Here is a 21,559-nt window from a genome sequence, read left to right as displayed (position 1 = left end):
CTTTGATGTATGAGTTCCTTATCTAGCCACCAAGAATGAAGGCAGTTTGGTTTTTTTTTTTTGTATTTTTGGAAATCTGTTTTATTAGAAACTCTTCTATCTTCTGAGACAACATTTTGTTTATCAACAGAATAGCATCAAACTTCACATTAAAAATATCATCAAGATAGGAGACTGTTTTGATGTGAAACAGAATACTTGTGATTATAGTGTAAAAACGGTTTCATTTCTTTGGTAAAATAATCCCAGAAAACTTCTTTTAATATCTTTCTTTAGCATCCTGTATATTGTGTAAATGTTGTTGGAACACAAAATGCTCACAATCTGATTAGCATATCTACTGATGGAAAAATTTGTTCATGGAGTCTGGACATGCTTTCCCATCCACAGGTAGGTTAAACTTGGAAAACTGAAATTTTGAGACAAGTGTTATTTTTTAAGTCTGTACTGATCCCAGCTTATGTTTTTCATAAATGTTTTATAATAGTATTATAAGTTTATAAACTAAACATGTATTAAGTACAGTTGTATGTATACTTTATTTTCAAACCTGCGTCGTTTAAAGTACATTTCTGTAAGTATTATAGTAAAAGAATTGCTTTTAAACCGATTAAACTAGAAAATTAAAAATTGCAGGTTTATCATTTCCTCAATTTTCTTCTACGTAGGATAGCATGGAATTGGTTCATAAACAGTCAAAGGCAGTAGCTGTGACATCTATGTCCTTCCCTGTTGGAGATGTCAACAACTTTGTTGTTGGGAGTGAAGAAGGTTCCGTGTACACAGCATGCCGCCATGGCAGGTAAATCTAAACTGGAATTTGTAATTGTTTAAATGTCTCCCTTTAATAATCTCATTAAAACAAGCTGCCCCCTGTTTAAGTAGAAATTTGTCAGAGAGCCACTCATTATTTTTGACGAATTATATTTGAGTTCAGATATATAATATTAAAACTTATATACTTTTTTAAATAAAAGGTTATTTGGGATCATGATGTGTTCTGGATCTTAAGGATTGTGATGTGTTTTTGTATGTGTGCATGTGTTCACAGAAGTTAGCGGTAGGAAGTAGCTTTCAGCAATTGGAAATACAATATGCCCGTGCCACATACTGACCCTTAGAGTTGTAAATAAAATTTTCAGCCATTTTCCCATTTGATTTATTTGTACTTTGAGCTTTGGTTCATCTTCCTGATAATTGTATTATAATTGTAATGTCATGTACATATTTTAAATTGGTATGTCTTCTGCTGTGCAGTTTGTTTTGAAAGTGTCTAGCTGTACCTTATCAGTTGCTTCCTTAAAAAAAATGGTGTCTAGGTTTCATCTCAAATACAGATGACCTTCACTTCAAAGCTTTTGATACAGAAGTACCCCGGATTTTCTGTCTTACGTATAGCATCCCTTTGTCTCTATTCCACCACCTTAGATATTGAAGTTATGAGTTCTGCTGTCAACAGCATATATTTATGGTTCAACATGTACCTACTGCTTTAGTAGTGTTATCAAATCTGAATAGTTACACTCAACATAAGTTACTCTGATGTGTTATGAACAGAATTAGGTTTGTTGAAATTATGTTAGAGTCTGACGTATAATGCTTAATAAGATGTATTTGTAAGTGGTCTACTTACAGGAGATTTCCCTAAAATTTTCACTCTTATGAAATAGCAAAGCTGGAATCAGTGAGATGTTTGAGGGACATCAAGGACCAATCACTGGTATCCATTGTCATGCAGCTGTTGGAGCAGTGGACTTCTCACATCTTTTTGTCACTTCATCATTTGACTGGACAGTAAAACTTTGGACAACTAAGGTATCTAAAAACTAAGGTATCAAGGCTCATTTGCTCAGGTTTCTGACACAAGGTGGTGCTCTAATTCTACATGGGAAAGATGAAAAGCTTTCTAGTAGCTTAGAATGATTCACTGATAGATGAAACCTGATAAGTTATACTGAACATGAGTGAGCTACTAGATGTTCTAGTTTTCATAAGTGTACTGGCAAATACATTAACCCACACACAATCAAAGACCAATTTTCCCACTTAAGGCTTTTTAAGCACAGAACTGTTTATCCTGAACTGAGTTGGGGAAGAAGCACCTGAGTATCTCTCATAGCACCTTACATAGCTGTGTATAGCCTGGCACAAAAGCCATCTATTTACTCTTGGGAGAGCTTTCTGGAAGCTGCAGTAGCTCACAGAACTGTTAGAAAAACGGAGAAAACACAGCTAACTGACATACAATAAATCCTATAAAATAAGACTATACAGGGGCGCCTGGGTGGCTCAGTCAGTTAAGCATCCGACTTCGGCTCAGGTCATGATCTCACGTCCCGTGAGTTTGAGCCCCGCGTCGGGCTCTGTGCTGACAGCTCAGAGCCTGGAGCCTGCTTCAGATTCTGTGTCTCCCTCTCTCTCTGACCCTCCCCCATTCATGCTCTGTCTCTCTCTGTCTCAAAAATAAATAAACATTAAAAAAAATTAAAAAAAAAATAAGACTATACATAACAAACTTGAATCATTAAAGAAGTATTGTGTGAAGAAGGCATGGATGAATATATATTTTTGTTTTCTACAGTAAACACTTTAAATTGTTTTGGTTTTAATAAGCTTCAGTTTTTTAAAAAAAACCCACTGTGTTATTAAGTGCTTCCTAATCCTCTAGCAATTCCAGATAAATGTGACATCGCCCTGCTTCAGTGAAAGTCTCAAGGCAAATCCAAGTAAGGAATGTTACTTTTTGTGATAGGCTTTCTAGTTTCCTTTAACCCCATATTTTAAAAAAAAATTTTTTTATTATTTAATGTTTATTTTTGAGAAAGAGATAGAGCGTGATTGGGGGAGGGGCAGAGAGAGGGAGACACAGAATCCAAAGCAGGCTCCAGGCTCTGAGCTGTCAGCACAGAGCCCAACATGGGGCTTAAACCCACAAACCATGAGATCATGATCTGAGCTGAAGCTGGACACTCAACCTACTGAGCCACCCAGGCGTCCCTCATTTGCCCCCATGTTAAAACTAAGAAGTCTTGACTTTGCTATCTTTCTTTTCTGCAATATTATATTGTAGTTGGCAAAGCTGCACAATCAGAATATCAGATTCTATTTAAATCAAGTTAAATTTTAAGCTGTATTTTTCTCATGTTTCTATTTGCCTTATTCTAAATGTTGACACTTTGAATAGTTTATTATGAGACAGAGGTTAGAGATCTTACTTTGTTCTTCAGTTTCTTTGAGGAAACCTAGTGGTCTTAAGAAATGTTCTTTATTGTTAACAGTGAACTCATGTTTATATGTCAAATGCTGGCCTCAGAAAGCTGGGAAGGATTCACTGTTCACTCTTGTTCTTTCATGATGCTTTCTTTCAGTGTAAAATATGAAGTGAGTTAGAAAATTTTGCCTCTAAAAGCTTGCCTTTTAAATCTGAGCATTTTCTTGTTTGGCATTAACGAGTATAAAAATAGCACTTAAGGCTAATGAAGGAAACTTATAGAAAGGTACATAACACAGTGTCTAGCATGTAATAGGCACCTAGCACTGTTTAGTTTCTCTCCCCTTCATGAGGATCAGACAGAGCCTGAATGCTTTTAGTCAATCATTTGTTTGCTTTCTTGGGTTGTTCTTAAAAAAAAAAAAAAAAAAAAAAAAAAAAAAAAAAAAAAAATTTTTTTTTAATGAGATTTTTCAGTGGAAAAAGGTAGAGGAAGAAGAAGGCTCTTACAACCACAAGCAAAGAAATACATAGTTTAGCTAGTAAAACCGAAGCAAGATACAGAATTGGAGAGATGAGGCCAATTATTTCAGTATAGGCTGCAGGCAGCTGTATAAGAAGCTAGATTTCTTAATGTGTTTTCACCTGAGTAGTCCTTTGTGTAGACACAGGAGACATCACATCTTTGTTAGGTTGTTGCCCAGCTTCCTTTTTCAGTAATTGAAAAGAATCTTTTATAAATTTGTAGATTTAAATATTTCACAGGGCTTCAGTTGCCAGGTTTTTAGCTTTAAACTTAACAGCAGGACTGGGGGCGCCTGGGTGGCTTAGTCAGTTAAGTGTCTGACTCAATTTCAGTTCATGAGTTCAGGCCCCACATCGGGCTCTGGGCTGGCAGCACAGAGCCTGCTTGGGATTTTCTGTCTCTCTTCCTCTCCCCCTCTCATGCTGTCTTTGTCTCTCAGAAAATAAATAAACTTAAAACAAATTTTTTAAACTTAACAGCAGGACTGGAAAATGAAGAATTCCTCTTCATTGCCTAAACAAGAACAGAACGTATGTCTGTGATAGCAGACTGATTGATGCTTGCTTTTGTGGTGTTACACAGCTGGTTGATTGGTGGTTGGTATTTTTTGTTCTAGTATTTTGCTGTATTTCAACATAGAACTGCCTTCTGAATAAGAATGACAGGCAGGCATATCAGTTTCTTTACTAATTGAGCTAGGCATTGCTTCCTTCTGTGAGCTTCATTTATTCATTCATCTGTGATACATATGTCTCCCCCCACCCACATACATATGTGCATACCTCTCCAGTATTAGTGACCAAAAGACTAACCCACATTGAACAGGGTGTTTTTATACATGCTCAGGGGCCCTCTAAAACTTTACAGAAAAGTTATCTTTTATTCTAACTTTTCTGCACACAACTAATTCTAGTCTATGAAGAATAGAACAGCAACAATCTGAATAAATATTTTTTTATTTGATCATATCATGGCTTCCAGTATTCTTGTTTTGATCTTGGATTTATACTTCATGATTAATTGTATTATTGGTATTTACTGTCTGCCCTGTCAAAAAACCTGATAGAGCCTCTGTGCTCTCCAACACAATAGTTATAAATAATAGACAAGGTTTCTAAATAATCTCCTTAAAAACATTGTTCCAGTTCCATTTTAAGCTTTTAAACCAGTATCTTCACATCCATGAATTTAACAAAATTTAAATGTTTTTCTTCTCTGCCTCTACTTTTTTATGAAGGTTTCATGGCTCTAGGAATTGAGCCCCTATAAACTGGAAGGAATGAATTATTAGATACCTTTGTGTCCTTTAAGATCTGGCTCTGCCCAAATAGCAAACAAAACAAGATTCCTCCATTTTCTCCCTTTCTTGTAAGTCTGTTAAAAAAATCCCAGAAATCTCAGTTTGACACTGCGTGAAATTTAGCTTAAAGTAAGCTACTTCTGGGGCACCTGGGTGGCTTAGTCTGTTAAGCGTCCAACTATTAGGTCATGATCTCATGGTTCGTGGGTTCAAGCCCCGTGTTGGGCTCCATGTGTTCAGCGCAAAGCCTGCTTGGGATTCTCTCTCTCTCTCTCTCTCTCTCTCTCTCTCTCTCTCTCTCTCCCTGTCTGCCCTGCCCCTGTGCACACATACTCTCTTTCTCTCTCTCTCAAAATAAATAATAATTTTTTTTCAAAGTTCAAAAAAAAATAAACTACTTCTGTAGTCAGCTTCTTATTTTTGCCTGGTCAGGAATTTATAAGGCAACAATAGTTCTGGTTCATCAAATTGTTTTCATGACTTTTTTTTTTAATTCAGTTATTTTTAGTAAAGAAGATAAACAGAGGGAGATGATTTTCCACATTTTGGTGAGGTTTATACCAACCAAGACATTGCTTCTAATATATTTGGAAGACACTATTACCTTTTCAAAATGCCAAATTTGAAAGTTTACAACAGAAGTATTTGGCAGCCCTGAAAAATTGTGGGAAGAATGTGTAAGAAATGAAACTTCTTGAAGGTAACCAGAGGATTCCGTAAGAGCTCAATTTAGGGGTAGACCTGGTAAATTAGCTTAATATTCTACCACATCTAACCATACTTGTTACATAATCACTCTTAAAATGTAAGAATTACTTATTTGGGGGCCAAAATGTTTTCATGTATGCACAGTATATTCTAACCTCAGAACAAATGCCTGTCAGAATTGTATTTACCAGTCATGGTTAAAATTATTAATGTGGGTAATTTCTTAGAATAGGTAGTTTTCAGACTTCGATAGTCCATCTACACCTTGAATTTTCACAGTCTCTGATGTGTTAAATCCTCTTTTCTATTTTAACAGCTTAATTATTTAACTCTCAGAGAATACCAGCCTAAAAACGGGGTTAAAGAGATTTTCCTAACGCTTGGAATAACAACTGTGCACATGTTGAACAAGTTCAAATGAAAAAATGCTTTGAATTTGGATTGTTTCTTGGGGAAGGCTGTCCAACCATTAGGACCAGTCCTCCATGTTAGCATTTACTATAGTAACTTGCTACTAGCCAGTGTCCAGCCTGCCCTTTGCATATTCAGAAACTTAGTCTTGTCAGTCTGCTAGAGTTGATTAGCCAGGGAGTGCTGACTGGAACTAACAAGCTTCTAAGACGCTGACATGGAGAGGATCAATTTATTAATTTACCAATGAGAAACGATTGCCAGAAGGCCCAGAGATGCTCATGCTGGCCTGACCAGCTCATTGTTTCCCTGTAGACAACCCACGTGGGAAGCCAAATTATAATCAGAAGATTGCTTAGTGAGCAAGGAATTGGAACAAAAGAAGTTTTCTAATTTGAATGTTTAATGGCATCAAGCAAAGATAGTGTGATTCATTCATTTTCATAGAGAGATAGCCTTGCCATGGGTGGTAATTTTTAGAATCCATTGGCTGAGATTCTCTCCTGGACAATTGGGTACTGTCTTCATTTTTCTTTTAAGACTCTACTTTGTATTTCCATTGCTTTTAATAGACATTCCTTCTCAAAAAGTTTGTATCTTCAATAAGGCTATATAGGAGGATGTTTCTGATCTTGGAATTATTTGTTTTTAAAGAGATTTTGTTTATTTCTCTTCTCATCCAAGTGAGGGCATTCTTAGTTCTCTGGAGAGCACTTATCTGTTATGTTCATAGATTTACTATAGGGACACTTTTGGTTATTAAGCTAGAACTCTCTCTATAGAAAAATATAGAATTACTATATTAGTTTCCTAAGGCTGCTGAAACAAATTGCCACAAACTGGGTGGCTTAAAACAACAGAAATGTATTATTTCACAGTTCTGGAGACTAGAAGTCCAAGATCAAGATGTTGGCAAGGTTGGTGACTTTTAGAGGCTTCTGAGGGAGAATCTGTTCCTGTGCTGCTTGCCTCTTTCCTAGCTTCTTGTGGTTGCCAGCAATCCTGGTGCTTCTTGGCTTGCAGCTGCATCACTCCAGTCTCTGCCTCTGTCATTACATGGTATTCTCCCTGTTTGTCTCGGTGTCTCTGTCCAAATGTTTCTCTTTTAAGACAGCAGTTACGCTAGATTTGGGGCCCACTGTAATGCAGTATAGCCTCAGCTCAACCTGATTACACCTGCAAAGAACCTGTTTCCAAATATCATCACACTTACAGGTTCCAGGCAGACATGAATTTGTAGGGGGAGAGAGAGAAACTATTCAACCCAATACATAATCGTAAAGAACTCAGAAAAAAAAAAAAACATGGCTTCTCACTTGACCATACAGTGTTTATTCACACCACTGTACTATAATGAGCTACTTTTGCTTATTCGGATGCTACCTATCATTCAAAGAAGCTTGTTTTGATTCATTCTTTTGGCAGATGTGTTTGCAGACCTTTTATTTGTAATAATTTTACAGCTTCACTGATCCTTTAGACGTTATTTAGTTAAGTGCGTCTCAGTTTGGGTCACATTAGAATAACCTGGGCAACTTTTAAAACTTTTAGTGCTAACCTTGGGATGCTTGGGTGGCTCAGTCAGTTGAGCATCTGACTCTTGATTTTGGCTCATGTCATGATCCCACAGGGTCAAGGAACTGAGTCCCACATTGGGTTCTGCACTGATGGAGCCTGCTTAAGATTCTCTGTCTCCCTCTACCCTGTTCACACTCCCTGTCTCTCTCTTAAAAAAAGCAAAAAGAACACTTTTACTGCTCACTTGGCATGCTGAACTAATTAAATCAAAATATCTAAGGGGAGGAGCACCTGGGTGGCTCAGTTGGTTAAGCATCTGACTACAGCTCAGGTTGTGATCTCTCGGTTAGTGAGTTCAAGCCCCACATCAGGCTCTGTGCTGACAGCTCAGAGCCTGGAACCTGCTTTGGATTCTGTGTCTCCCTCTCTTTCTCTCTGCCCCTCCCCTACTAGTGCTTTGTCTCTCTCTCTCAAAAATAATAAACATTTAAAAAATTAATTAAAAAATATCTAAGGGGGAGATCCGAACAACAGCGTATTTTTAAAAATTCTCCAGGGTTAGGGGGATTACAATGTATAGTCAAGGGTCAGAACCACTGATACAAAACCTTTGTCTTGTAAATAAGGAATTAGGGCCCTAGAATGATGAAGTGACTTTTCTAAAGTCTTAAAACTAGTTATTAGTAGCCCTGAGACAGTGATCTGGGTCTTGTACCCCTCTTCAATTCCTCCCTGCTGCCTCTCTGCCATTTAGGCAGAAGTCTTCAAGTTAAGAAAAAATGTTACCGTTAAAACGTACTTTAAGTGATCCATTTGGGGTTTTAATTGACAGTTATATAAAATTATTATATTACAAAACAGTATTTGGTGTTAAGTACATGTTTTCTTTTTGAAAGGAAAAAATTGCTAGTCCTTGGATGACTGTTTTTAAAATTAAACTTGAAACAATTGTAAGAGGTCTATAATCACATTTGAAAAATTTGGGAACATGTTGCCATTTATTGTATTTTTATTTTTAATACAATCTTTTACCCAGTTGTACTGCTTCCTGCTTTTTTTTCTGGCTGCAGCATAGTGCACTGAGTAGATGAAACATTTAATCTAAACCATTTCCTGAGATATTTACCAGTCTTCTTTTTCATTATAAACATGAATAGCTTCTAATCTAGTTTGCATTCAACTTTTTTCATATTTTATAAAAATGGAATCATATAATATTTACTTATTTGTGTCTGGCTGCTTTTGCTTAACAGTATGTTTGTGAGATTAATTCATATTGTTTTTCTTCTCTTGGTTGTATACTATTCCATTGTGTAGGTATACCACAATTTGTCCATTCTACTGCTGATGGTTTTTGGGTTGATTCCAGTTTGGGGCTGTTATGAATAGTGTTGCTGTGAGCATAGTTGTAGATGTCTTTTGATGGACATAAGCAACCATTTCTCTTGGGCATATATGTAGGAGTGAAATACTTGGCCATAGGATATGCCTACATTCTGCCTTAGTAGATACTGCCAAGTAATTTTCCAAAATAGTTTTACCAGTTTGTAATCCACTGGTAGCACATGAAAGTTCCCCCAGTTCTGCATCCTTGTCAACACTTAATATTTTCTGCCTTTTTCCATTTTAATCATTCTGATGGGTGTAGTTGCATTGCATTGTGGTTTTAATATACATTATCTTGAGACTAATGAGATTAAGCACCTTTCATGTTGTTTTTGACCATTACGTGAAGTGCCTGTTCAAGTCTTTTGCCCATTTTTCTATTGATATCCCCTTCTTTAGAACATTATGTAGACCAATATGTATTCTTACAGAGCTGAGCAAGTGAACATGTTTTGAACAATTTCTGTTTTAAATCTTTGATGGGACCACAAAATTGCTTGAAAATGGGATGTCCTTGGGGAAGTATACTATCACCTCAGGAGTAACATACCTTAGCATGGTGGTTCTTAATCGTGGTATGCATCAGAATCACTAGTGCAGCAACACCAGAAACACTGATGAAGTGTATGGAGTGAGGGGGTGGGGTGGGGGGAGGATGGGTTGCTGCATCTGGATTTTTAAAAAGCTCTGCAGATGATGGTGATGCCAGGCCTATGTTGAAAACCACTACCTGAGAGTGAGACTTCATTTATCATTGTTGCCTAAGAGATTCATAGGAAAATAGTGATCTTAAGAGGATAAAAAACTTACTAGTTTCTGTTTATAGCTTATAAAACTTTTAAGTTTTGTGAAAAATTTCTTAATTACAAGCAAACATTTTTAGATACTAAGATAGTCATGCTGTTGACATTTACTATGGTATCTGAAATTTTTAAATATTTTTAAACTATTATGGAAAATTCCAAATAGATACGAAAGCAGAGAGAAGAGTATAATGAAGCCATGCATTACCTAGCTTCCACAATTATCAACACATGACCAGTCTTGTTTGATTCATTCCCATGAACACTCCCTCTGTACGCCTGGATTTTAAAGCAAGCCCAGACATATTATTTCATCTATAATTATTCAGTATGTATCTCTAAAAAAGAAAGTCTTTAAAAAAGAAAGCCATGATGCTCTATATCACACCCCCAAAAATAAACAGTGATTTCTTAGTTTCATTAAATAGCCAATCAATGTTCAGTTAAAAAAAATTTTTTTTTACCATTTGTTTGCAGCAGGACCCAAATAAAGTCCATATATTTGCAGTTGATATGTCTATTGAGCCCCTCTCTTAAGATAGGGCTTCCTTTCCCTCTCTTCTTGCTTTATTGCTGTTGTTGAAGAAGAAACCAAGTTGGTTGTCCTGTTAAGAGTTTCTCACAGTCTGGATTTTGCATTCTTAGTGTATTATAGTTGTAGATTGTTCACGCTTCCGTAAAGTGAAGTTTACCCTCATGAATCACTTGGTATCTCCCTGTCCTTACTCTGATGTCTCCTCAGGGGTTTTTTTGTCATCTGAAGCTCATTCTGCAGTAGAGTGCTTGTGGATGTGCTTGTAGTTGCATTATTCCCAATTCATAATAGCCTGTCTTGTTAGAAAGGTCAGTTTGGCTATATGTAAAATCCATGATTTAGTTTTTTGTTTGATTACCTTAAATGTTATTCAGTTGTCTTCTGGCAAAAAGCATTGTTGTCAAAAAGTCTGATGACAGTCTGATTTCCTTTTCCTTAATTGTGACCTGGTCTTACAAAACCTTTTTTTTTTTTTTTTCTTCTTTTTCTTTAAAGGGTTGATTTTCCTAGATACAAAGGAGTACTCTTAAATATGTAGTTTCAAGCCGTCTTTTATTTTAGGAGAGTTCTCTTGAATTATTTTTCATACTTGCACTATATTATTGCTTTGTTTTTCTTCTTCAGTGGCTGTCTTTATAGGTATATTTTTGTTAATTTTTGTCACTTTTGAAAAAATTCATTTTATCTCTTTTTTTTCTTTTTTAACGTTTATTTATTTTTGAGACAGAGAGAGACAGAGCATGAATGGGGGAGGGTCAGAGAGAGGGAGACACAGAATCTGAAACAGGCTCCAGGCTCTGAGCTGTCAGCACAGGGGCCCGATGCGGGGCTCGAATTCACGGACCGCGAGATTGTGACCTGAGCCGAAGTCGGCGCTCAACCGACTGAGCCACCCAGGTGCCCCTCTTTTTTTTTTTTTTTAATTAACAGCATTATTGAGATACAATTCAAATACCATAAAATTCACCCTTTTAAAGTGTACAATTCTTAGTGTATTCACAGAGATGTGCACTGTCATCACTGTCTAATTTTAGAACATTTTCAAATTTCAGAAAGAAACCTTATATAAATCCTTTAGCAGTCCATTCCTCATTTCCCTTCTCCAGCTCCTGGAAGTGACCTAATCTACTTTCTATTTCTGTGGAACTTCCTGTTACAGACATTTCATGGAAACGCAGTATGTGACTGGCTTCTTTCACTTCACATAGTATTTTCAAGATTCATCCATGTGTGGCATGTATCAATACTTCATTCTTTTTGCGGCCAAAAACTATCCCATGTTATGGATATACCACTTTTTGTTTTACCCATTCATTAGTTAATGGGCATTTAGGTTGTTTCCACTTTTGGGCTGTTATGAATAATGTTGCTGTGGACACTTGTGTACAAGTTTTTGTTGTGTACTATGTTTTCATTTCTCTTGGGTATATACTAGGAGTGAAATTGTTGGGTCATATGTTAACTCTAATTAGCATTTTGAGTAACAAGCTGTTTTTCAAAACAGCAGCACTAATTTATATTTCCACCAGCAATGTATGAGGGTTCTGATTTCTCACATCTTCACTAACACTTACTATTGTCTGTCCTTTTTATCAGAAGACATCCTAGTGTATGAAATGATATCTTATTGTGGTTTCGATTTGCATTTCCCTGATGGATAATGATGTTGTGCATCTTTTCAAGTGATTATTTGTTGTTTGTAGATCTTCCTTAGAGAAATGTTTGTTCAGATCCTTTACCCAGTTTTTGATTGGCTTATTTTCCTTTTTTATTAATGAGTTTAAAGAGTTCTAGATACAAGTCACCTATCAGATGTATGATATCCAGATATTTTCTCCATTGTATATGTTGTCTTTTCACTTTCTTGAGGGTATTGTTTGAAGCACAAGAGCATTTAATTTTGATATAGCCCAATTTATTGACTTTTTCTTTTGTTTTTTGTACTTTTGGTTTGGCGACTCCAAGGTCACAACAACTTAACTCCTATGCTTTTTCCTAAGAGTTCTAGCCTTACCTCTTTATTTGGATATGTGATAACATTTTGAGTTACTTTCTTTTCTTCTTTTAAGGTTTAATTTTAATTCTAGTTAGATAACATGTAGTGTTATATTAGTTAACATACAGTGTTATACTAGTTTCAGATGTATGATATAGTGATTCAGCAATTCTTTTTTTTTTTTTTTTTAATTTTTTTTTTCAACGTTTTTTATTTATTTTTGGGACAGAGAGAGACAGAGCATGAACGGGGGAGGGGCAGAGAGAGAGGGAGACACAGAATCAGAAACAGGCTCCAGGCTCCGAGCCATCAGCCCAGAGCCTGACGCGGGGCTCGAACTCACGGACCACGAGATCGTGACCTGGCTGAAGTCGGACGCTTAACCGACTGCGCCACCCAGGCGCCCCAGCAATTCTATACATCCCCTGGTGCTCATCACAACAAGTGTACTCCTTAATCCCCATCACCTGTTTAACCCATCCTCCTCCCCCCATACACCTCTCCTCTGGTGACCATCAGTTTGTCTTCTGTAGCTAAGAGTCTGTTTTTGGTATATCTCTTTCTCTCTCTCTCTTTTTATCTTCCCTTTGTTCCTTACATTCCACATTAGTGAAATCATATGATATTTGTCTTTCTCTGACTGATTTCGCTTAGCATTATACTCTCTAGCTCCATCCAAGTCATCGCAAATGGCAAGATTTCATTCTTTTTTATGACTGAATAATATTCCTCTGTGTGTGTGTGTGTGTGTGTGTGTGTGTGTGTGTGTGTGTGTGTGTGTATGTATACCTTCTTTATCCATTTATCAGTCAATGGACACTTGGGCTGTTTCCATATCTTGGCTATTATAAATAATGCTGCTATAAACATAGGGGGGGTATATGTATCCCTTTGAATTAGTGGGGGTTTTTTTTTCTTTTTTTTTTTTTTAATGTTTATTTATTTTTGAGAGGGAGAGAGACAGAGTGCAAGCAGGGGAGGGACACACACACACACACACACACACACACACACACACACAGAATCCCAAGCAGGCTCCAGGCTCTGAGCTATCAGCACAGAGCCCGACACGGGGCTCGAACTCACAAACTGCGAGACCGTGACCTAGGCTAAAGTTGGGCTCTTAACCAACTGAGCCACCCAGGGGCCCCTGAATCAGTGTTTTTGTCTTTTCTGGATAAATAACCAGTAGAGTGATTGCTGGATCATAAGGTTGCCTCTATTTTTAACTTTTTGAGAAATCTTCATACCATTTTCCATAGTGGCTGCACCAGTTGCTTTCCTACCAACAGTGCAAGAGGGTTCCTTTTTCTCCATATCCCCACCAACACCAGTTGTTTCTTACATTGTTGATTTTAGCCATTCTGATAGGTGTGAGGTGATATCTCACTGTAGTTTTGATTGCATTTCCCTGATGATAAGTGATGATGAGCATCTTTTCATGTGTCTGTTGGCCATTTGGAGATCTTCTTCAGAGACTTGTCTGTTCATTTCGAAGACTTGTCTATTTTTAAATTGGATTATTTGGGTTTTGGGTGTTGAGTTGTATCAGTTCTTTATATATTTTGGATACTAACCCTTTATTGGATATGTCATCCCATTCCGTAGGCTGCCTTTTAGTTTTGTTGGTTGTTTCCTCTGCTGTGCAGAAGCTTTTTATTTTGAGGTAGTCCCAATAGTTTATTTTTTCCTTGGTTTCCCTTGCCTCAAGGGACCTATCTAGAAAAAAGTTGCTATAGCTGAGAAGTCAGAGAAGTTACTGCCTATACTCTTCTAGGATTTTTATGGTTTCAGGTCTCACATTTAGGTCTTTAATCCACTGTGATTTTATGTCTATGTATGGTGTAAGAAGGTGGTCCAGTTTCATTCTTTTGCCTGTAGCTGACCAGTTTTCCCAGCACCATTTGTTTAAGAGACTTTTTCTCATTGGGTGTTCTTTCCTGCTTTCTTGAAGATTAATTGACCATATAATTGTGGGTTTATTTCTGGGGTTTTTTTTCTCATCTGTTCCCTTGATCTTGTGTCTGTTGTGGTGCAGTACCATGCTGTTTTGATGACTACAGCTATGTAATATAACTTGAAGTCTGGAATTGTGATTACCTCCAGCTTTGCTTTTCTTTTTCAAAATATCTTTAGCTATTAGGTGTCTTTTGTGGTTCCATATAAATTCTAGAATTTTTTGTTCTAGTTCTGTGAAAAATGCTGTTGTATTTTGATAGGGATTGCATTGAATGTATAGGTTGCTTTGGGTAGTAGAGACATTTTAACAATATTCTTCCAATTCTTGAGCATGGAATGTCTTTCCATTTCTTTGTGTCATCTTAAGTTTCTTTCATCAGTGTTCTGTAGTTTTCAGGGTATGGGTCTTTCATGTCTTTGGTTAAGTTTATTCCTAGATACGTCAATTATTTTTGGTGTAATTGTAAATGGGCTGTGTTCTTAATTTCTCTTTGTGCTGCTTCATTATTGGTGTATAGAAATACAACAGATTTCTGTACACTGATTTTGTATCCTCTGACTACTGAATTCATTTATCAGTTCTAGCAATTTTTGGGTGGCATTTTCCCCATTTTCTGTATATAGTATCATGCCTTCCGCAAATAAAGTTTTACTTCTTCCTTACTGATTTGGATGCCTGTTATTTCTCTTTGTTGTCTGATTGCTGTGGCTACTAGTATATTTTGAGTTACTTTTTGTGTAGGGTATGAGAAAGGAGGGGTCCAACTTCATTCTTGTGCATGTGCATATTCATCTTGTACCCCCCAAAAAACATTCTTTTCCCATTTAATTGTCATGACACCATTATTGATGATCTGCTGCAATAACTTTGGGATTTGGCTAAGAACCTACTATTGTATTTATTTGTTTATTTATTTGTTTAATATAGAGAGAGAGCGTGCATGAGAGAGAGACAGAGGCGGGGGTGGTGGTGGGGGGCGGGGGGGCGTGGTGTGGAGAGAATCCTAAGCAGGCTCTGCACTGTCAGCACGGAGCCTGATGCAGGGCTTGAACCAGGAACTGTGTGAGGTCATGACCTACACCAAAATCAAAAGAGTTGGGTGCTTCACTGACCAAGGCACCCAGACACCCCAACTAAGATTCTTTTTTGTTGCTTATTGTCTACTAGTGAACTGATTTTTTCTCTACTCTTAGGAGGGAGGTAATGGGCAAGGATAGCTTTTCTAGTTTCATAGTCTAGGTTAAAACTCTGTTGGGATGAGCACTGGGTGTTGTATGGAAACCAATTTGACAATAAATTTCATATTAAAAAATAATAAAATAAATTTTAAAAATTAAAAAAAAAAAACAAACCTCTCCTGTGTTTAAGTTTCATTTATTTCAGAAATCTTTACACCCACTGTGGGGTTTGATCTCACGACCCCGAGATCAAGAGTCTGTGCTCCTCCGATGCCCCTTTCTGCAAAGTGGATATTTACCTCTATGTGTCTGTCTATCTTGTACTTTCTGAGATGTGTGTTTTATGTTTTTTTCTACCACTTTTATCTGAGCCTTGTCTTTCCTTTGTCCTACTGTGCTATATATGCCACAACTTTGATTCTTCTCCCAGCAGTTTCTCTTTGGTGAGATTTTGTCTTGAAAGAGAACTTTGGTTTGTTAATTTTGAGAGTTTATAGAACTCAGACTGCACCATTAGACCTTACTTACATCACATTGGAGTCTGCTTGCACTTATTTATAAATAGAATTGCGTTAAACTCCCTCCTAGTTTCTGCTGCGGTTCTCAGACTCCATGTGCTCCCCAGCACTATGCAGTGAGCATCCGCTGTCAACTGTGAGTCTCCTCTCTTCTGCTCTCTGGTCGTCAAAAGCCCCATGCCTTTCCACACTTCTTCTTGCAAGGATGCTGGTACCCTGTAGGTCTTGCAGTTGGCAGAGGTTTGTTTCTACTCACATTTGGAGCTTTGTCTCCTGATTTTGTTGTACATATTGTCTGTGAATCTTTGGTTTTGCTATCCTCTTTGCTGTGTCTGGGTTTATGGGGAGATTTAGAGGAGGTTCAAAAAGTACACAGCCATTACTGTCCTCTTCCCAGAATCCTCTCATGATCAAGTGTTTTTGAAGTACATTCTGTTCCTTTTTTTTTAAACAGTATGGTATCTACAAGTTAAAAAGAAACTGCAATCCCATAGTTGATTCTTAGTTTATAACTCCAGGTAATTTTGTAGCGAAACAAATAAGAGGAACTTCTAGGCTGAGTTAAAGATCATAAAATGTTATTCATACCTATTAATGTATGTTGTATTTTAACTATATTAAGAATCAACTTTTCCCTTTCAGAATAACAAGCCTTTGTATTCATTTGAAGATAATTCAGACTATGTTTATGATGTTATGTGGTCACCCACCCACCCAGCCCTGTTTGCTTGTGTGGATGGCATGGGGAGGCTGGATTTGTGGAATCTCAATAATGACACTGAGGTGAGCAGGATAATAACAAAAATAGCACTGAAAAATAGAAAATTGGAGATTTATTGAATAATTTGTGAAATTCTTTTTATCCCAAGGAATGTAAAAGGGCTCTGTGATTGTAGCTTCATCACAAAGCAACCAAATAAGCTTTGTACCCTAAATAATAAACAGCATGCTGTGCAGAATTGAAGGGAGAAATAATGTTGCCAAGAGCACTGGGGCATTTCCTTTTACTTCTGAAAAGCACTATCATGTCTGTAATGTCCTGGCAAAGTCTCATTCATAAGGCAACTGGGATATTTTTCATTCATAGACTACAAAGCAGATAGTTTCAGACTGTTGAAATATGTTAACCTTAATTCTGAATTTCTAAATTATCTCTTAGCCTTGACAGAATTGTATATCATTCGTAAACATTGGTCTTAGCCTGACTTACTTGAGTGAAAGAATGTATTTTGATGACTTGTTCCATAAAGGACTGAAAACAGGTTGTTACTGTTACTATAAAACGAATACAGAAATCACCAAATTGCCTAATTACTATGCTAAAATCATTTACTGTCAATGAAATTTAACTGTAGCTATTATTTATATTAGCTATGTGTATTTTTACCAACTTAGAGATGTTCCTTGAGTTCTCTATTGCTACCTGGTGGTAAGAAGTAATATTTTACAGTTCTGTCAGAAGCAGTTATTGAGGGGAAAGTCTCCTGGTGCCTTCCCCCCGCATTCCACATTTCTTCATGTGTCTAGTGGCAGCTGTCCAAATTCCTTGAAGTACAATAGTTGGTTATACAGGGCAATGAAGTTATGTATTGGAAATGTAGGAATACTTAACTATCCTAACTACTGGTCTAGTAGTTTGAGGAGGGACATTCAGATACTCCTAGGAAAAGGTGTTAAGCCCTGACTAGATGGTTGGGCTTGCTATTACATTTGTAGTTACCTAGAATGGTATACTAAGTAATTGTGTTTTTTTACTTTGGGTTTGGTGTTTGAGATTTGTGGTAATGCTTAAATTTGGATCTTTCCTATAATCATTACCTCAAAGAATATATCTAAATTATAATTTTTCTCTATAACAGTTTTGGCATTCTAGGAGTTAAATTAATCACCTGGGGATGACTAGTGTCAATTAAAAGGATTATTTTTAATCAGATTTCAGAAATGTTATTGTGTCTCCAGTCTGAGCCAAACATTAAATGTTTGTTCTGTGTGTGGCAGATAAATCTCTCTTTCCTCAGCATAGGAGAGGTATAGTCAGATTCCAAGGGGCTGGTACCATTGTGTTGGTGCTATCTTCCTACTCGCTCCAGACAGTTCATGGGAACAAGAGCTTTGGAAAGACCCATACTGCACCTTCAGTATAAGCTGTTTCTAGGAACTGTGGATCAAATCACGGGGTTCAGCTGACAGAGTTGCAACCTACAAAAGTAATTTCTGTCCTCTAAAATTGAACCGTAATCTGTTTATGAGGGCTTTTGAAATTTCTTTAAAATGGGGTTTTGGCCGTCTGTTTTCAAACAGCTTGATTTCTTAAAAAAGTTAAAATAACAACAAAGAATCCTTTAATAAACAAAAGATCTTTCAAAATAATGTATCCAGTCGCGTGAGAATTTCTTATATAAGAACTTCAGTTATTTTCCCAAACCATTTTCAAGGATTGACTATAATGTCATTCATAAAGTATTACCGCACAGGAAGAAAGTTGGGAAAATTCTTTACCTATTTTCATCTTTGTTTTAAAAAATGTAGCCAGATTGAAAGAAAGAAGAGTTACTGCTTTACATGTTTATAGAAATCTTGATGAAACTTTTAACACTGCACTATATTTTAAATGACTTTAGGTGCCAACTGCCAGCATTTCTGTGGAGGGTAATCCTGCTCTTAATCGTGTAAGATGGACTCATTCTGGAAGAGAGATTGCTGTGGGTGATTCTGAAGGACAGATTGTCATATATGACGTGGGAGAGGTATGGGGCTCACTGCCTGTAATTTTGATACATCTGTTTAGCTTTCAGGGCATTGTAGTTATGGTATCTTTGTGGCTAAAACTAGTATTCAAGGTTCATGAATTGTATAAACTATATGGTTGTAAAGATGAAACTTTTTCCACCACAGAAGCAACTCTTGGAATTAATTTTCCTAAACTAGACGTTCTGTGTCCCCATGCAACAGATTTTGAGGATAATATCATACATTGGAAGTACCTTGTTTCTTGAGGCATAAATCACTAGAAATTAGAAATTCTTCAGGAAGAAGCAGAAATTTGGAGTCAAAGTTGAGTTTATAGACATTGGGGCTTTCCAGAATTAAGTTCTTATTTTTCTGTGTTTGTAGATTTGTTTGGGCCAGGTAGTAAAATACCTTTTGAGGGGTGCCTGGGTGGCTCTGTCAGTTAAGCATCCAGCTCTTGAATTTGGCTCAGGTCATGATCTCACAGTTGTAACATAGAGCCCCTGCATTGGGCTCTGCACTAACAGCACAGAGCCTGCGTGGGATTCTGTCTCTCCCCCTCTCTCTGCCCTTCCCCTGCTTGTGCATGTGCACACTCTCTCTCAAGATAAATATTTTTAAAAAGTAGTATTACTCTTTTGAGAGATATTTGATGCAACAAATGTGAACCTTGTTGCAAAGCCATTATCATTGAATCCAGTAGGATGAGTTGCATCTCTCTCATCTTTAGTACTTGGGTTGGCCATGCACAATGTCCAGGGTGATTTCCTTCTTGTTAGTCCTGACTAGTGCCTTAGTCACTCTTGCTTTTGCTCTGCCTTTATGATTCACCACCCCTCTGGACACCCTACAGTTTCTAGCAATTGGATCTGGGGGGAGGTAGATTGAAGCATTTAGAATAACCAATTGAACTGTCCACACAGATGGAATTCCTGTCTTTCAGCACCAGTGTGGTAGTTACTAGCCACATATGGCTATTGAACACTTAAAATGTGACTAGTACAACTAAAGAACTGAATTTTAAATGTTATTTCATTTTAAGTAATTTAATTTAATTGCCACATGTGTCTGGTAGCACCATATTGGATATCACTATCCAATCTAATATGGTAGGTTAAGAAACAGGCACATTCATTTGCCACCCTGAGTGGTTTGTGTCCTCATATGGCAGTATCTGAATTCCTCCAATATTATGATGACAGTTATCAAAAAGTTTTGGTCCTTGGATGCTTCAGGGAAGCATTTTTTTCCCCTTTTGCTGTTTGTACATCACTAAAGTGTTAAGAGATAACATACCTTCTGATGAAGGGATTAAGATATCTAAAAAGGTTATCTTATGCTCCAAGCAAAAATAAATACTTATAAGAAACCCCTTTGAAGCATGCTTCAAAAACTATTTCCTGTTAGGAATAGTGCAAGAAGTAAAAACTGTTAAGGAATTCCTCCCCACCAGCAAAATCCATGAGATAGTGCATGGGAGTTATATTTACAGAGCGTCATTGTTATTTTCTCTTGCACTGATGGTGGTAACAGCAAAATCATTTCTGAGGCTGTCACAACACACTTCACAAACATCATCATTTGTTTTGAAATGTATTGTAAAGCGTTGTTATAGTCCCTGTAATTATGGAAAGACCATTTAGGTCAATTATTACTTTTTAATGGAGAAATTATTTGAAAACAAACTGAAATACTGGGTAAGATGATCTTTTATTTCAGCGTACATTGAAAAAACATTGTTTTTCTTTTAACAGCAGATTGCTGTCCCCCGAAATGATGAATGGGCACGGTTTGGCCGAACGCTTGCAGAAATTAATGCAAACCGAGCTGATGCAGAGGAGGAAGCAGCTACCCGAATACCTGCTTAGCTCCTGACAGGGTGATATTGTAGCCTTAGTGGATTTGGGGAAGACTCTAAGTAGAACCTAAGCTGTTTGCATGTTTCTATCTAAATGTTAATTAAAAGGAGATTTCGTGGATTAAACCATGGATTTAATGCAGCAAGCAAATCTTACAGTCTTACAAAAATGTCCCTTTTATATAACATGCATCTTGTTTTGGATTTGTGTCATTTTTAATACAGCCGATTGACTTTACAGATTGCGGCCTTTTCTGAATTCTTATACACAGGTTGTATATTTGGTATTAGTTATTCTTTTGAATTCTTTTCAACTTATAACACTATATGCAGGTTATTTCTAAAGTACAGATTAAATAAGTTCTGCATATTTTTAAATAATCACAATTCTCTGTTCTACTGATAATGTTCTCACTAACCATAATATGTAAGAACGTTGTTTATTCTTAGCCAGAGCATGCATACATCTGCCCAAGTTCCATTCTGATGTCCTTTTTCTTCTTTATAATTCATGTGATAGCTATCTATAAATAAAAACAAATATGCTTTAACTTTTCAGATTTTTATTTTCACTTAGCCTTGCAGTTTTAACCTTTCCATCTCTTTTATAAAGTGTCTTTTTTTCCCATATCTTTCTTTAAGCTCTTGTAAGCACTCACCTCAAATCTCGTAGTTTTATGTCTTAACTTTTTTTTTTTTTTTTTGAGAGAGAGACAGAGCATGGGCAGGGGGGGAGAGGCAGAGTGAGAAGGAGACCGAATCTGAAGCAGGCTCTAAGCTGTCAGCACAGAGCCCGACGTGGGGCTTGAACTCACAGACTGCGAGATCATGACCTGAGCTGAAGTTGGACACTTAACTGACTGAGCCACCCAGGCGCCCCACAGTTTGGTGTCTTAAATATTCCATATGTTATACTGTAGA

The 21,559-nt window shown here is 37.0% G+C and overlaps 1 protein-coding gene across 6 annotated transcripts in view; it reads left to right on the top strand.

Annotated features, from left to right (window-relative positions):
• The window catches only part of DYNC1I2 (dynein cytoplasmic 1 intermediate chain 2), a 58,588-nt gene extending 37,399 nt beyond the window's left edge, over positions 1–21,189 (top strand). For 4 of the 6 annotated variants that reach the window (XM_049615523.1, XM_049615527.1, XM_049615524.1 and 1 more), the window contains 6 exons: positions 277–390; positions 669–802; positions 1,671–1,815; positions 16,693–16,833; positions 18,672–18,797; positions 20,535–21,189. In XM_049615523.1, the coding sequence (XP_049471480.1) occupies positions 277–390; positions 669–802; positions 1,671–1,815; positions 16,693–16,833; positions 18,672–18,797; positions 20,535–20,648 (774 nt within the window). In that variant the 3' untranslated portion in view covers positions 20,649–21,189. The remainder of the gene's footprint in view (positions 1–276; positions 391–668; positions 803–1,670; positions 1,816–16,692; positions 16,834–18,671; positions 18,798–20,534) is intronic. The other 2 variants (XM_049615526.1, XM_049615528.1) reach the window with 1 other exon arrangement.
• Positions 21,190–21,559: the final 370 nt, after the last annotated feature.

The sequence above is a fragment of the Panthera uncia genome (genome assembly GCF_023721935.1).
Source record: "Panthera uncia isolate 11264 chromosome C1 unlocalized genomic scaffold, Puncia_PCG_1.0 HiC_scaffold_3, whole genome shotgun sequence".
In the NCBI taxonomy this organism is placed as follows: Eukaryota; Metazoa; Chordata; class Mammalia; order Carnivora; family Felidae; genus Panthera; species Panthera uncia.
The sequence above is the reverse complement of the archived record's forward strand: the minus strand, read 5'-3'. Positions and strand labels throughout refer to the sequence as shown.